Source organism: Fragaria vesca, linkage group LG7, assembly GCF_000184155.1.
Source record: "Fragaria vesca subsp. vesca linkage group LG7, FraVesHawaii_1.0, whole genome shotgun sequence".
NCBI lineage: Eukaryota > Viridiplantae > Streptophyta > Magnoliopsida > Rosales > Rosaceae > Fragaria > Fragaria vesca.
In genome coordinates, this window is record NC_020497.1 from 20,989,545 (window position 1) to 21,003,308 (window position 13,764).

Sequence of the window (13,764 nt, forward strand, 5' to 3'; positions counted from 1 at the left end):
TGTGTGTCTCTCTCTCTCTCTCTCTCTCTCTCTCTCTCTCTCTCTCTCTCTCTCAATAATAGTGTGATATGATGGTTGGTATGGTGCAGGTAACCCCTCATTTCAACCTTTTCCAGTTGGCAATTCCTGGAAGTGAAATTCCTGTGTGGTTCAGTAATCAAAGTGTGGGAGACTCGGTGACTGAGAAGTTCCCTTTGGATGCAAGTAATAGCAAGTTGATTGGATTTACTGCATGTGCTCTGATTGAAGTTGAAAGTCCGTCTGCACACCGTGGTGTAGATCCTGGTATCTGTGAAATTGTTTGGCGGTGGATGAAAAACTATAATAAAGAGTGGGGTCTTTCTTGCGATTGGAGACAAATTGTTTCAGATCACCTTTTGTTAGTTGTTGTGCCCATTCGCCCTCTGGAGGACCCATGCCATGAAGTTACGTTTGACTTCGAAATCTATGGAAAAAACAACGGATGCGCGAAGGTGACGAAATGTGGGGCCCGTGCACTGTTTGAGCACGACATGGAAGAGCTGATCAGTAAAATGAACCAATCCAAGAGAAGCATTTCTTTTTACGAGGCTACGGATGAACAAGAAGGTGCCATTGTTAAGGCAACGACATGCAGAAGTGGTGGCTCTGACGACGAATATTACTCTGCAGAAGAATGAAGAATCTAAGAAGACAACTGTCCAGCGTTGTTGAATCGGATCTTGGTCCTAATCAGTGTGGTAATCAAGGCTTCATGGAATGGTTTGAGCAAGTCAGCTAAAGTGTCGTGTGTAAAATTTTTGTTTAGAGTGTCAACCTGGTGATGTTACTACTGAAATTGTCAATGATTCAAGGAAAAATTATTCAAACAGTGTCCCATATTTTATAGAAACTAATTTTTAGTATTTCAACTTAAATAAACTTCAAAATGGTATCCCACGTTTCTACTCCGACCTAATAATGGTATCTGTAACTGTTAGTTCCGTTAAAACAACTGTCAGATTAAGGGTATTTTCGTCCTTTCAATATTTTAACTTCTTTTTTCCTATTTTCCTACTCTTTATTTTTTTCATCTTTTTTTTTAATGAGACTGTCTCTCTCCATTGAAGCCCAACCCCAGAATTCTCTCTCGGCCATCGCTCAACAATTATAATTCATCACAAACCCACTTCCCAATCATCCATTTCTTCACTCAAACATACCTCAAAAACCAATAACCAATCTATTCCCTAAACCCGAGGCCGCCAAAGACCACATACATTTTGCGCTCAGCTCTTTGATAATTACATCTGGGTTGTTTTCAGAGATGCATGAGCATTGGGTTTTCGCCGGATGAGTTCATATTAGGCAGTGTTCTTTGTGGGTGTGTGGGTTTAAGAGGATTGAATGTTGAGAAGTCACACTTTTGGTGTGATTGTTCTACCAGAAATTTATGAGCTTTCTAGTAATTAGCTAGAGACTATATATAGTCTCTGTTTCCATGAGGACGAGAGCACGTAGGAACCAAAACCAACCATATATCTAGTCATAAATTTCTTTGACGCCCAACTTCTGAAAATCTTGTAGAAAGTCTCCTGGCCAATGACGAAGAGGACAAGGGCTTGGAAGAAAGGTCTTCATCATCGGAGTCGGCGACCGGAATAAGGAGCTCTCAATCTCACGGCTCTCTGTCTCTGCTTGCCAATTACTATTGACGACGACTTCTCATCGCCCATCACCCGCATGACCTAAAGATTAAAGCGACGCCGTTTCAAACACCGCGAAACCTGGCCGCAAGGGTGGAGTGGTGGACGAGTTTTCCGGACTGAGATTCTTCTTAATCAAAGAACCAGTTATTCTTTTCTGCTTTTCAAAAACTTGATTCACGAAAAAAATAAAAAATCAAAACAGTCAATTAAAGGTTAAATATGTCATTTTATGATAATAATAGTTCTGCTGTCAATTGTTTTAATAGAATTAACAGTTTCAGTTGGTTATGCCGTCAGTTGTTTTAACTGAATTAACGGTTTCAGGTACCATATATTCTTCGGTCGAAGTATAAACGTGAGATACCGTTTTGAAGTTTTTGAAAGTTGAGATACCAAAAGTTAGCTTCTCTAAAAGGTGAGACATTGTTTGGACAATTTTCCCATGATTCAGACATAACACGCAGATCATGTTTTCTATTGATCCATTTCTTATTTAAGTCTTTCTAGAGAAAACGAGAAAATTTCGAATCAATCTTTTTTGTTTACATCTTGTCTGGAGGTGTATATATTGATAGGAGCACAAAGTGTTACGTTTATAATGTATTTCCAACCCTATTTAGCTATGTAATTCCTTTAACAATATTCATATTAACTAAGTTTGTGTTTTTAGGTCATAAATAAAGCCAAGGAGCCCAAAAGAGACAAAAGAGGAGAAATCTTAAAGGAAAAGGAATTCATGTCATGCAAGAAAAGAAATCAGAAAATCTGTCAGAAATCGTCAGTCAACTTTGACAGAAGATTGTGATCAGCTCACAGCGATCCAGGAGATATGTCATATATCAATGGAAAGCTACAAGAGTCTACTTTCCAGAACTTTTTACGGATCGTCAATACCTACATTGAGGAAGAAGTTATGACCGTTTAAATGGCCGAAGGTCAGTCTGCCCGAATTTCTGATTTGGACCAAAACTTCTATTTTGAGGCCCAAACCACATTAGCAATCCCATGGACGAGTTTTGAGGGTTTTATAACCCTAATCACAGAGGAAAGAGGACGGAAAAAGGCCAGAGAGGACGTGAAGATTAGAGGAGGCCAACGATCTCACCATCATCAGAACCTCCATAGTTGCAGACTCGCACAAGGAAGCCGCTAAGCCATCATTGATTTCTCCATCATCCACGGTTTATCTTTCCTTTGTCATCTTTTATTCTCCTTGTGTGTCTTTGCAGCCATGTGTGGCTGAATTCTCTTAGTTAGGGGCAAGGTTTGAAGCCCCAAGAATGTTTTAGATATTGCTTTGAACCTTGGTTTCGAATTATTAAGTCTTTCAAATTGTTTATTTGGTTTTGGTTTATGGAGAACTCTTGCTTATTTATGTTCATGTATGCGCAACATAGAATATTATGAACTTGTGAGTGGGGCTAGAATTAGGTTGTTTAATCTCCTAAACGGTTAATACGGCTTAGTTCAAAGTAGTAAAACCTATAGGACAATAGGTGAAACCAAATAAAAAGGATTGCATGCTAGGTAGGCGTTCCACACTAGTTTTGCATACTTGTTCAATCACTTTCATTGATCTTAATGCTTAGAATAATTTGTTGATAGGATAGCGTCTATACCTTGATCGGTTATTCTAAAGGCATAGTAATGGTGCGTTCATCTTACTTAAGTATTCAAGGGAAGTAATAAGGACTTACGCAGTGCGTTCACGGTTTGTTCTTGATTGATACCGATTTGTGACTTAATGATTGAAGCTTTGGTTGTTAACATGTCTTGAAACATACTTGGTGGTGGATTTCCAAGTCTCTAACGTCTCATCCATTTGATATTTTCTGATTTATTTTGTTTCTTTATTTTCTCTTGTTTATAATCACAAAACCCCATATCTCTAGTACTATCATATTTTGTTTTGTAATTAACGTAATTGTAAAGGTACCCTCAATCCCCGGCTTGTAACGATACCCTTATTTGCTATATACTATAATTGACACAAAAGAGTTTTTAATTGAAACGCCCAGTTTCGGTCGATGAAGCTAATTCTCCAAGGCAGAGGAATATATACACATACATGAAGATTGCACTCAAACTCAACCAAAAGCACTTATAATTTTTCATTAGTAGCATTACCAGAGGTTTCGACTGAAAGCTTGTTACTTATTTTGCTCTAGCTTCAATCTCATGTTCATCACCAGAGGATCCAGATGAAATGGCAATGACTCTAGCTTCATTTTCCTGTTCATCACCAGAGGATATTGAGGAAATTATCATGGCTCTGACTTCATTTCCTGTTAATTCTAATGAATATCTCAACACACTAGTGTCCATACATCTTGCAAATTAACAGAAGCATAAGTACATTTTCTAAACACATACCAGGACTAGGGTAGTGGATTTCCATATCATCCCAACCTATGATGCGTACTCGGAAATGAGAATGTTCGCCATCATAGTTGAACACCAAGAGCTCACCTTCTTCAAGCAAGTAAAACTGAGTAAATGCTTTCCACCCCTCCTCTAACCACATATGGTTACCACATGGTGACGTACTCAACTTTACTTTCCGAGGTTCTTCCCAGTTTGGAACTTTGAGGAATATATGATCCCCCATTTGATGTCCATACTTCTTCACAGCTGCAGCTGGAAGTTCCTGTACATAGGTATATAGTTAGACTTAGTCACAATGCATAATGGTGGGTTCAAATTAGAGGCAAAACGAGCCACAAACAGATAAAGATACAGCTAAAAACCAAGGCCAAGGGAATAGAAACACAGTAAACATGAAAACTTCCTAATATCAAAGGCAAAACAAGCCTCAAATCATTACAATGCTGGTAATGCGTTTATGATGCCTGCATTGAAAATGTACACCTATCCACAAATGGATCATAAGAAGCATCAAAATTATTCTCTCACTTCTGAGTTCTAATCAAATCGATAGGCAGAAAGTCACAAAGTTATTACATCCAAGGGATGTACAAATGCAAAGTAAGAATAGAAGGATAAAACAAGATCTTTAGGTACTTCCACAAGAGACTCTACAAACAATGTAATTTTTTTTCTTCTCTCCCTTTATCAAATGAGAAGATAGCATGTAAATTTCTCAACTTTGAAGATTAACAAAAACAGAAATTAAGTAAAAAGTATGTTCCTTCAAGGTACAGGGTACAGGTTTCAAACTTTTTAGCTGCAAAAAGTTCAGAAATCAAGCAGAACCTTTTTCTTTATTGTCCTGCAAGACTTATCTATAAAGGCTTATAATTTCAAGTGTTTGAAAAAAAAATGTAGAAGAAAAACAGAACAACAACTGGAATTAACAGAATCATAGAACTGAAGCAAAGCTCTTTAGTTTCTAGTGAACATGTAAATATCTCAACTTTCAACTCTCAAGATTAACAAGCTGTGAAATTAAGTAAACACATGTTCCTAAAAAAAGTGGAAAATGTAATCTTTCACGCTAATCAAACAAGATCAGAACTTCTCCACACACACACACACACACACACACACACACACAAAAACAAGATCAGTACTGAAGCAATTCCATGTTTCAGCTTTCAAAGTTACAAGCTTTGAGAAGATTAAAGAGAGAGACATAAGCAAAGGTACCTTCCTCCCTTCTTTGATATCATCGAGCTCCAGAAGCCCTACACAGAAGAATGGGGAGTCCTCTGGAACAGCAGGTCGTTATCGGTCCATTTCTGTAGAAATCCTTGTTACAGAAGAAGAGAACTTATTCAAAACTTGTTTGCTTACCCAAAAGAGAGAAAAATTTGTTTTGAAAGTGTGTATTGTTGAATGATTCAAAGAATGATGCACTGATCTCAGAGTCTTTCTCAAATGTAGGACTTAAATTTGGGTTGGGCTTCGTTAAAGCCCACGTTGCTTTCAAAAGTTTTCATTGCTTAAGCATAACCCAAATTTCATCATCATGTTCATCATCCACAGCCAAAACACTGCCAGCCTGCCACGGTGGGTGATTGATTGATAGGAATATGCAATTGCAGTAGGCGTCCAAGCAGCAGTAGTGGATTATATGACGACCCTCTGCGTCTGATATCGTCGAGTGTCACTGCAGGGTGGAATTCATATACCATTTATTTAACAGAAGAGGCTTCTAAGTTATCGATCAATCGATACAAGGTATAGAGTTGTGATTTTTTCAAGCTAAGATCATCTAATATCATTCTTTTTTGCAGTTATGCTGGTATGTAAGCCTCTGGGTCTGATCAAATGAGAGTGTATCTAGAACTTTCAACTTGATACTTTGACCATATCGTTTGAGTTTGCCTCATGAAATTTGATTGCAATCTACTACTGTTTATCTTGCACTCTTTGATGATAGATAACGCAGCCATGCGTTGAGCACAGACCGAACTACACATATATGAATCGCAGCCTTAGTTCAGGTACTTTGATTATCAATAGTTTCAGCCGCAATAACAAACAACTATGGCCCTTTCGCATTTTATGAATGTCTCATCTGTTTCTGTCTATACTTGAAATAATATTATTACTTACCAAATACTACTTCGTCGTCCGACGCAAGTATATTAATCTATTTGAACAGCTATGGAGTTCTAATTTTAAATGCATGAAGTAGGAGAAAATTTAGAAACCATGAATTAAGATATTAGAATTCCTACATCATCACCACCCAGAGCCAAGAGAGTTTGGTGGTGTTTCAATTTCAGCCCAAGTTTTCTCTATTCGTCGTCTCCTTCTCCCTCTCCTCCATTATTTCCATTACATGACAGTTGAAACGCTTTCTCCCGATCGTGTACAATTCATTTTCGATTGAGCATCTTGAGCAGAACTCTGATCACTATTAATTCACTTTCTGATGGCGTTGAGCACCCAAACTGGGTCTGCAGGTTCAGCTTTCCTATGGAAGTACGACGTGTTTTTGAGCTTCAGAGGCGAAGACACCCGTAAGGACTTCACAGATTACTTGTATGACAAGTTGCAGTGGCGAGGAATCAGGACTTTCAGGGATGATCCACACCTTGAAATAGGCACAACAATCTCTCCAGAACTCCTCACTGCAATCAAGCAATCCAGGTTTGCGATCGTTGTTCTTTCGCCAGACTATGCTAGTTCTACTTGGTGCTTGCTTGAACTGTTAAAGATCTTTGAATCCATGGAGGAGAGAGGGAGAATTCTGCCAATCTTTTATGAGGTGGAACCCTCAGATGTGAGACATCAAAGGGGAAGCTTTGCTGAAGCGTTTGAAAAACATGAAGAGAAGTTTGGGGAAGGTAATAAGGAGGTGGGAGGGTGGAGGGATGCCTTAACCAAAGTGGCCAATCTCGCTGGGTGGAGTTCAAAGGATTACAGGTAAGATCATCAAATGACACATAAATAACGTACTTTAATGTTTGAATGTCTTTGTGTGTATTGTGATTTCGAACATGTGAGCTTAAATTGGTGATGTTTTACTCTATAGGAGCATAGAATGCCTACACTTTATAATTGCGGTTCAGTTCTATCTTACAAGTGAACTTTATATTCAATATGTTCGTATTCAGTATGAGAATTGTGATATTCTTATTGTAGGTATGAAACAGAGCTTATCAGAGACATTGTGCATGTACTCTGGAGCAGGGTGCATCCTAGTCTCACTGTATTTGGGTCCTCAGAGAAGATAGTTGGAATGGATACTAAGCTGGAGGAAATAGATGTTCTTTTAGATAAAGAAGCAAATGATGTTCGATTTATAGGGATATGGGGGATGGGTGGTCTTGGTAAGACAACCCTTGCTAGACTAGTTTATGAGAAAATCTCTCATCAATTTGAAGTTTGCATCTTTCTTGCTGATGTCAGAGAGGTTTCCGCAACCCACGGTCTAGTTTATCTACAAAAACAGACTCTTTCCCAAATCTTGAAGGAAGAAAATGTTCAAGTATGGAACGTTTATAGTGGAATCACTATGATAAAGAGATGTTTTTGTAATAAAGCGGTTCTTCTAGTTCTTGATGATGTGGATCAACTAGAGCAACTGGAAAAATTGGTGGGAGAAAGAGACTGGTTTGGTTCAAGAAGTAGAATCATCATTACAGCTAGAGATCGGCATGTCCTAGTCACATACGGTGTAGAAAAACCATATGAGTTGAAGGGATTAAACGAAGATGAAGCTCTTGAGCTCTTTAGTTGGAAAGCTTTTAGGAAATATGTCCCTGAAGAAGATTATGCCAAACTCTCTAAAAGTTTTGTCATGTATGCTGGAGGCCTCCCCTTAGCTCTTAAAACTTTGGGGTCTTTCTTGTACCAAAGGAGTCCAGATGCATGGAATTCTGCATTGCAAAAACTACGGAGTACTCCAAACAAAACAATTTTCGAATTGCTAAAAGTGAGTTATGATGGACTTGATGAGATGGAGAAGAAAATTTTTCTGGACATCGCATGTTATTCTTCACAATGTCGAGCCAAGTTTATTATTGAACTACTATATAGTTCTGACGTTTGCAATGGTATTGCAATAGATGTTCTTGTTGAGAAATCTCTCTTAACTATTTCATCAGACAATGAAATAGGTATACATGATTTGATACAAGAAATGGGATGTGAAATTGTTCGCCAAGAGTCTTATGAAGAGCCAGGTGGGCGCAGTCGGTTGTGGCTTCGCAATGACATTTTTCATGTATTCACAAATAATACGGTAAGATTTTAAACAAATTGAATTATCAAGCTTCGGTAGCACTGTTCTATTTAACATGAAAAATACTTGATCGGGAATTGCCTTATCTGTTATAACAGGGAACAGGAGCCATTGAAGGCATAATGTTACACTTGGATAAATTAGAAGACGCAGAATGGAATCTTGAAGCCTTCTCTAAAATGTGTAAACTGAAGCTGCTCTACATTCATAATTTAAGGCTTTCTCTTGGCCCCAAATATCTTCCTAATGCCTTGATATTTCTAAATTGGAGTTGGTATCCTTCAAAATCTCTCCCACCAGCTTTTCAACCGGATGACCTTACTGAACTTAGTTTGGTGCATAGCAATATTGATCACCTCTGGAATGGAATAAAAGTAAGTCATTGAATATCTTATGTGCACACATATAATTAAAATTCAAAGTTTCTGCATGAGAGCTGATTGTTCTACCATTCTTCATGCTTTCTACAGTACTTGAGCAAGTTGAAATCTATCGACCTTAGTTACTCCTTAAACTTGACAAGGACCCCAGATTTCACAGGTACTCCAAATCTTGAGAAGTTGGTTCTTGTAGGTTGTACGAGTTTAGTTAAGATCCATCCATCCATTGCATTGCTCAAGAGACTCAAAATTTGGAATTTTAGAGACTGCAAAAGTATCAAGAGTCTACCAAGTGAAGTGCATATGGAGTTTCTTGAAAAATTTAATTTATCTGGCTGCTCAAAGCTGAAAAGGATTCCAGAATTTGTGGGGCAAATGAAAAGATTATCGCTTTCTTTAGGTGGGAGTGCTGTTGAGAAACTGCCTTCATCAATTGAGTTATTGAGTGAGAGTGTTATAAGAGAGCAGCAGAATTTCATGGTACCATCTTTTGGCTTCTTTCCAAGAAAGAGTCCTCACCCTTTGAAGCATTTCTCTTGTTTGAGGGAATTAAATCTGAACGACTGTAATCTCTGTGAAGGAGATATTCCCAATGATCTTGGTTCTCTGTCCTCCTTAGAGAGGTTGGAACTCAGAGGAAACAATTTTGTTAGCCTTCCTGCAAGCATTCATTTGCTTTCTAAGCTTTGGCTTCAACAATTGCCAGAACTTCCGGCAAATCACGACTTATGACAACTATTTCCAGTTGACAATTCCTGGAAGTGAAATTCCTGTGTGGTTCAGTAATCAAAGTGTGGGAGGATCGGTGACTGAGAAGTTCCCTTTGGATGCAAGTAATAGCAAGTTGATTGGATTTGCTGCATGTGCTCTAATTGTACCTCAAGAAAATCCGTCTGCACACCGTGGTGTAGATCGTGGTACCTGTGAAATTTTTTGGTCGTGGAGCAGAAACTTTAAAAAACCGTGCCGTCTTTCTCTCGATTTGTGTCAAATTGTTTCAGATCACCTTTTGTTTGTTGTGCCGCCCTATGACCTGGAGGACCCAAGCCATGAAGTTACGTTTGACTTCGAAATCTTTGGAAGCCTAAACAGATGCATGAAGGTGAAGAAATGTGGGGCCCGTGCACTGTACCAGAACGACAAGGAAGAGCTGATCAGTAGAATGAACCAATCCAAGAGAAGCATTTCTTTTTACGAGGCTACGGATGAACAAGAAGGTGCCATGGTTAAGGCAACAAAAAAGGCAAGGCTTCATAGAATGGTTTGAGCAAGTCAGCTAAAGTGCTGTGTGTAAAAATTTTGTTTAGAGTGTCAAACTGGTGATGTTACTACTGAAATTGTCAATGATTCAGACATAACACGCAGATCATGTTTTCTATTGATCCATTTCTTGTTTAAGTCTTTATCTAGAGAAAACGAGAAAATTTTGAATCAATCTTTTTTGTTTACATCTTGTCTGGAGGTGTGTATGGTAAATGAGTAAAAGATTGATGTACTAATATTAATGTCAAAGCCAGAAGCAAGCTTATCTCACAAGGGTTTTTCTTTTCTTAGACTGACAAGAATGTTTCACATAATTTGGAACAAAAGAGTAGAAATTTTTAATTTACAGTCATCGATGAAGCTTATTCTTTAAGGCAGAGGAATATATACACGTATATGAAGATTGCACTCAAACTCAACCAAAAGCACTTATAATTTTTCATTAGTAGCATTACTAGAGGTTCCTAATAAAAAGACTCAGTTACTTATGTTCCTTAATAAATAAAAAAATCACTGTTTTTGAACCATTTCGATGCTCTACGTCGGCTCTTTATGTCATAACCGCAGTGTGGGGTGAGTTGTTTGAAAATTTAACTTCTCTACTCTTTAATGGATTGACGCCCTCCTCTCAAAGAAAAGAAAAAATATATATATATTTCTAGAATCTGTAGTGTCAAATTACAAGAAATTAATGTCTTCTCTACTGAAATGTACCTTGGCGAGAAATTAAGCAAATGCATGCTCCTAAACTCTACGGGTTTCAACTTTCAAGCCATAGAGGACAAGAATAATGCATGTTTCAGTTCACAACATGTACAAGCCTTAAGAAGATTATGAGAAGAAAACAAGCAATTATGTAAGTATACAACCTTCGGTTTAATTTCCTCAAGCTTAGTTTATTGGGACTCAATCCCCCAATTTCTTACAAATCTATGCCTTCATGATCAACTTGGTTTACCTCATTTTCGTTTTCTTTACTGAGTATTCAATGTTGTTTTCTCTTATAAGTTATGTTACTTTGCTCTTTGTTTGAAGGTGGGTTTTGTTAAGCCCCCACCGCTTTTGTACCCTTGACTTTCTTGTTTCTTAATAAACGGAGTTCAGCTCCTTTTAATTAAGTTTTTTTAAAAAAAATGTAAGTATACAACCTTCTACCGAATCAAACCTTCGGACAAATAAGATGCTAAATAACGTTTTGACTGAAATGAAACACCTTTGGATTAAAATAAAACTGCTTTATGATCACTCATTCACTATAATCCACAGTACAATCGTGTGGTGCAGTGGTGGTGTTTCAGCAAAAGTCTTCTCTTTCGGTCGTCTCCTTCTGTCCACATTCCACATTTGCATTACTTGAAACCCCTTTCGATCAGAACTCTGTCTTCTCTTTCGGTCGTCTCCTTCTGTCCACACGCTACTTCTACGCAACGGCGGAGCCAGAACCTAAGGTTTAGGGGGCCGAAATATAATAAACGGAAAAAGATATATAATAATTTTAAATCGTTTGACAAAATTATGTTTTAATTGAAAGTACTATTATTGTTTTTTCATAATCTTTAAACATAATTGTTCGTTATAAAACTTCATTTATGTCCATGTAATGACATATATGTGTATTGAAAATTTAGATGTATGTAAAATGATTAGTTAATATCTAATTAATTGTGGTGATGGATCCATATGGTAAGAGGCAATGGTAACATGACATAATATTACATGGAAAGTAATCTAGACATATACAATTATAATCATAACCATTCAATCCTACTGATAGAATATTATTAATTGACATTTTTCAAAAACTTTGGGAGTGCCAATTATAATAATAACCATATAATCTTACTAATAACATAGATCGACATTTTTCAAAAAAACTGGGGGGTGCCATGGCACCCCTTGGTCCTAAGGTAGTTCCGCCTGTGCTTCTACGTGGTGCTTGGTTGAACTGAAAAAAATCGTTACTTATTTTGCTCTAGCTTCAATCTCATGTTCATCACCAGACGATCCAGATGAAATGGCAATGACTCTAGCTTCATTTTCCTGTTCATCACCGGAGGATCCGGAGGAAATTATCACGGCTCTGACTTCATTTCCTGTTACACACCGGTGTGCATACATCTTGCAAATTAACAGAAGCATAAGAACATTTTCTAAAAACATACCAGGACTAGGGTAGTGGATTTCCATATCATCCCAACCTATGATGCGTACTCGGAAATGAGAATGGTCGCCATCATAGTTGAACACCAAGAGCTCACCTTCTTCAAGCAAGTAAAACTGAGTAAATGCTTTCCACCCCTCCTCTAACCACATATGGTTACCACATGGTGACTTACTCAACTTTACTTTCCAAGGTTCTTCCCAGTTTGGAACTTTGAGGAATATGTGATCCCCCATTTGATGTCCATACTTCTTCACAGCTGCAGCTGAAAGTTCCTGTACATAGGTATATAGTTAGACTTGGTCACAATGCATAATGATGGGTTCAAATTAGAGGCAACACAAGCCACACACATAAAGATACAGCTAAGAGCATCTCCAACAGCTTCCCCAAATTCTTGAAATTCTCCAATTTGGAGAAGATTTTGAGTGTTTTGCTCCAACAGATTCCCTAAAACTTTCTCCAAAATGGGGAATGTGATGAAAGAGAAACCCAAATTCCCCAAATCTGCAGCATTCTCCAAATTTTATAGAAGGATTTGGGGAATCATCTTGAAATCTCCAAAATAGGGAATCTGTTGGAGTTGTAGAAGAAAAATTACTTGGAGCATTGACTTTTGCTTCCTTATAATAGAGAAATTATGGAGAAGCTGTTGGAGATGCTCTAAAAACCAAGGCCAAGGGAATAGAAACACAGTAAACATGATAACTTGCTAATATCAAAGGCAAAACAAACCTCGAATCATTACAATGCTGGTAATGTGTTTATGATGCCTGCATTGAAAATGTACACCTACCCACAAATGGATCATAAGAAGCATTAAAATTATTCTCTCACTTCTGAATTCTAATCAAATCGATAGGCAGAAAGTCACAAAGTTATTACATCCAAGGGATGTACAAATGCAAAGTTAGAATAGAAGGATAAAACAAGATCTTTAGGTACTTCCACAATACAAACAATGTAATTTTTTTCTTCTCTCCCTTTTTCAAATGAGAAGATAGCATGTATTTTTCTCAACTTTGAAGATTAACAAACAGAGAAATTAAGTAAAAAGTATGTTCCTTCAAGGTACATGGTACAGGTTTCAAACTTTTTAGCTGCAAAAAGTTCAGAAATCAAGCAGATCCTTTTTCTTTATTGTCCTGCAAGACTTATCTATAAAGGCTTATAATTTCAAGTGTTTGAAAAAAAAAATGTAGAATAAAAACAGAACAACAACTGGAATTAACAGAATCATAGAACTGAAGCAAAGCTCTTTAGTTTCTAGTAAACATGTAATGATCTCAACTTTCAACTCTCAAGATTAACAAGCTGTGAAATTAAGTAAACACATGTTCCTAAAAAAGTGGAAAATGTAAAGGTTTTATCTTTCACGCTAATCAAACAAGATCAGAACTTCTCCACACAAAAAAAAAAAAACAAGATCAGTACAGCAAATGCATGTTTCAGCTTTCAAAGTTACCAGCTTTGAGAAGATTAAAGAGAGAGACATAAGCAAAGGTACCTTCCTCCCTTCTATGATATCATCGAGCTCGAGAAGCCTTACACAGAAGAATGGGTAGTCCTCTGGAACAGCAGGTCGTTTTCCCTTTCGATCTCTGTTGGGGGTAGAAGCCATTGAGGATGAAGCCAAGT

General features: G+C 37.5%; 3 protein-coding genes and 1 pseudogene across 4 annotated transcripts in view; 2 read left to right on the forward strand and 2 right to left on the reverse strand.

Annotated features, from left to right (window-relative positions):
* Positions 1–771, forward strand: part of LOC101302984 (TMV resistance protein N-like) — a 16,038-nt gene extending 15,267 nt beyond the window's left edge. The window contains exon 5 of the mRNA XM_004307837.1: positions 90–771. Coding sequence (XP_004307885.1) covers positions 90–659 — 570 coding nt within the window. The 3' untranslated portion in view covers positions 660–771. The remainder of the gene's footprint in view (positions 1–89) is intronic.
* A 2,911-nt stretch (positions 772–3,682) lies between these two features.
* LOC101297095 (B3 domain-containing protein At3g18960-like) lies at positions 3,683–5,414 on the reverse strand. Its single transcript, XM_004307890.1, has 3 exons — positions 5,274–5,414; positions 4,041–4,314; positions 3,683–3,899 (listed from the first exon to the last, which is right to left on the reverse strand). The coding sequence occupies exons 2-3, from the start codon at positions 4,273–4,275 to the stop codon at positions 3,892–3,894; spliced, it is 243 nt and encodes an 80-aa protein (XP_004307938.1). The 5' UTR covers positions 4,276–4,314; positions 5,274–5,414; the 3' UTR covers positions 3,683–3,891.
* An 866-nt stretch (positions 5,415–6,280) lies between these two features.
* Positions 6,281–10,230, forward strand: LOC101305617 (annotated as a pseudogene). The gene is made up of 5 exons (XR_185372.1): positions 6,281–7,001; positions 7,221–8,322; positions 8,421–8,696; positions 8,793–9,619; positions 9,704–10,230. The product of XR_185372.1 is annotated as a TMV resistance protein N-like (transcript).
* Positions 10,231–11,927: 1,697 nt separating this feature from the next.
* Positions 11,928–13,747, reverse strand: LOC101305901. The gene is made up of 2 exons (XM_004309058.1): positions 13,634–13,747; positions 11,928–12,401 (listed from the first exon to the last, which is right to left on the reverse strand). Exons 1-2 carry the CDS (start codon positions 13,745–13,747, stop codon positions 11,928–11,930), a joined length of 588 nt encoding a protein of 195 aa, XP_004309106.1.
* Between the last annotated feature and the right edge of the window lie 17 nt (positions 13,748–13,764).

What these genes read in the sequence shown, in the direction of transcription:
- LOC101297095 (XM_004307890.1), bottom strand. Translation starts at nt 4,275, where the DNA reads ATGGGGGATCATATATTCCTCAAAGTTCCAAACTGGGAAGAACCTCGG.
- LOC101305901 (XM_004309058.1), bottom strand. Translation starts at nt 13,747, where the DNA reads ATGGCTTCTACCCCCAACAGAGATCGAAAGGGAAAACGACCTGCTGTT. An exon ending in ATATCATAGAAGGGAGGAAG is followed by an intron (nt 12,402 to 13,633) that starts GTACCTTTGCTT and finishes ACCTATGTACAG; the next exon opens with GAACTTTCAGCTGCAGCTGT.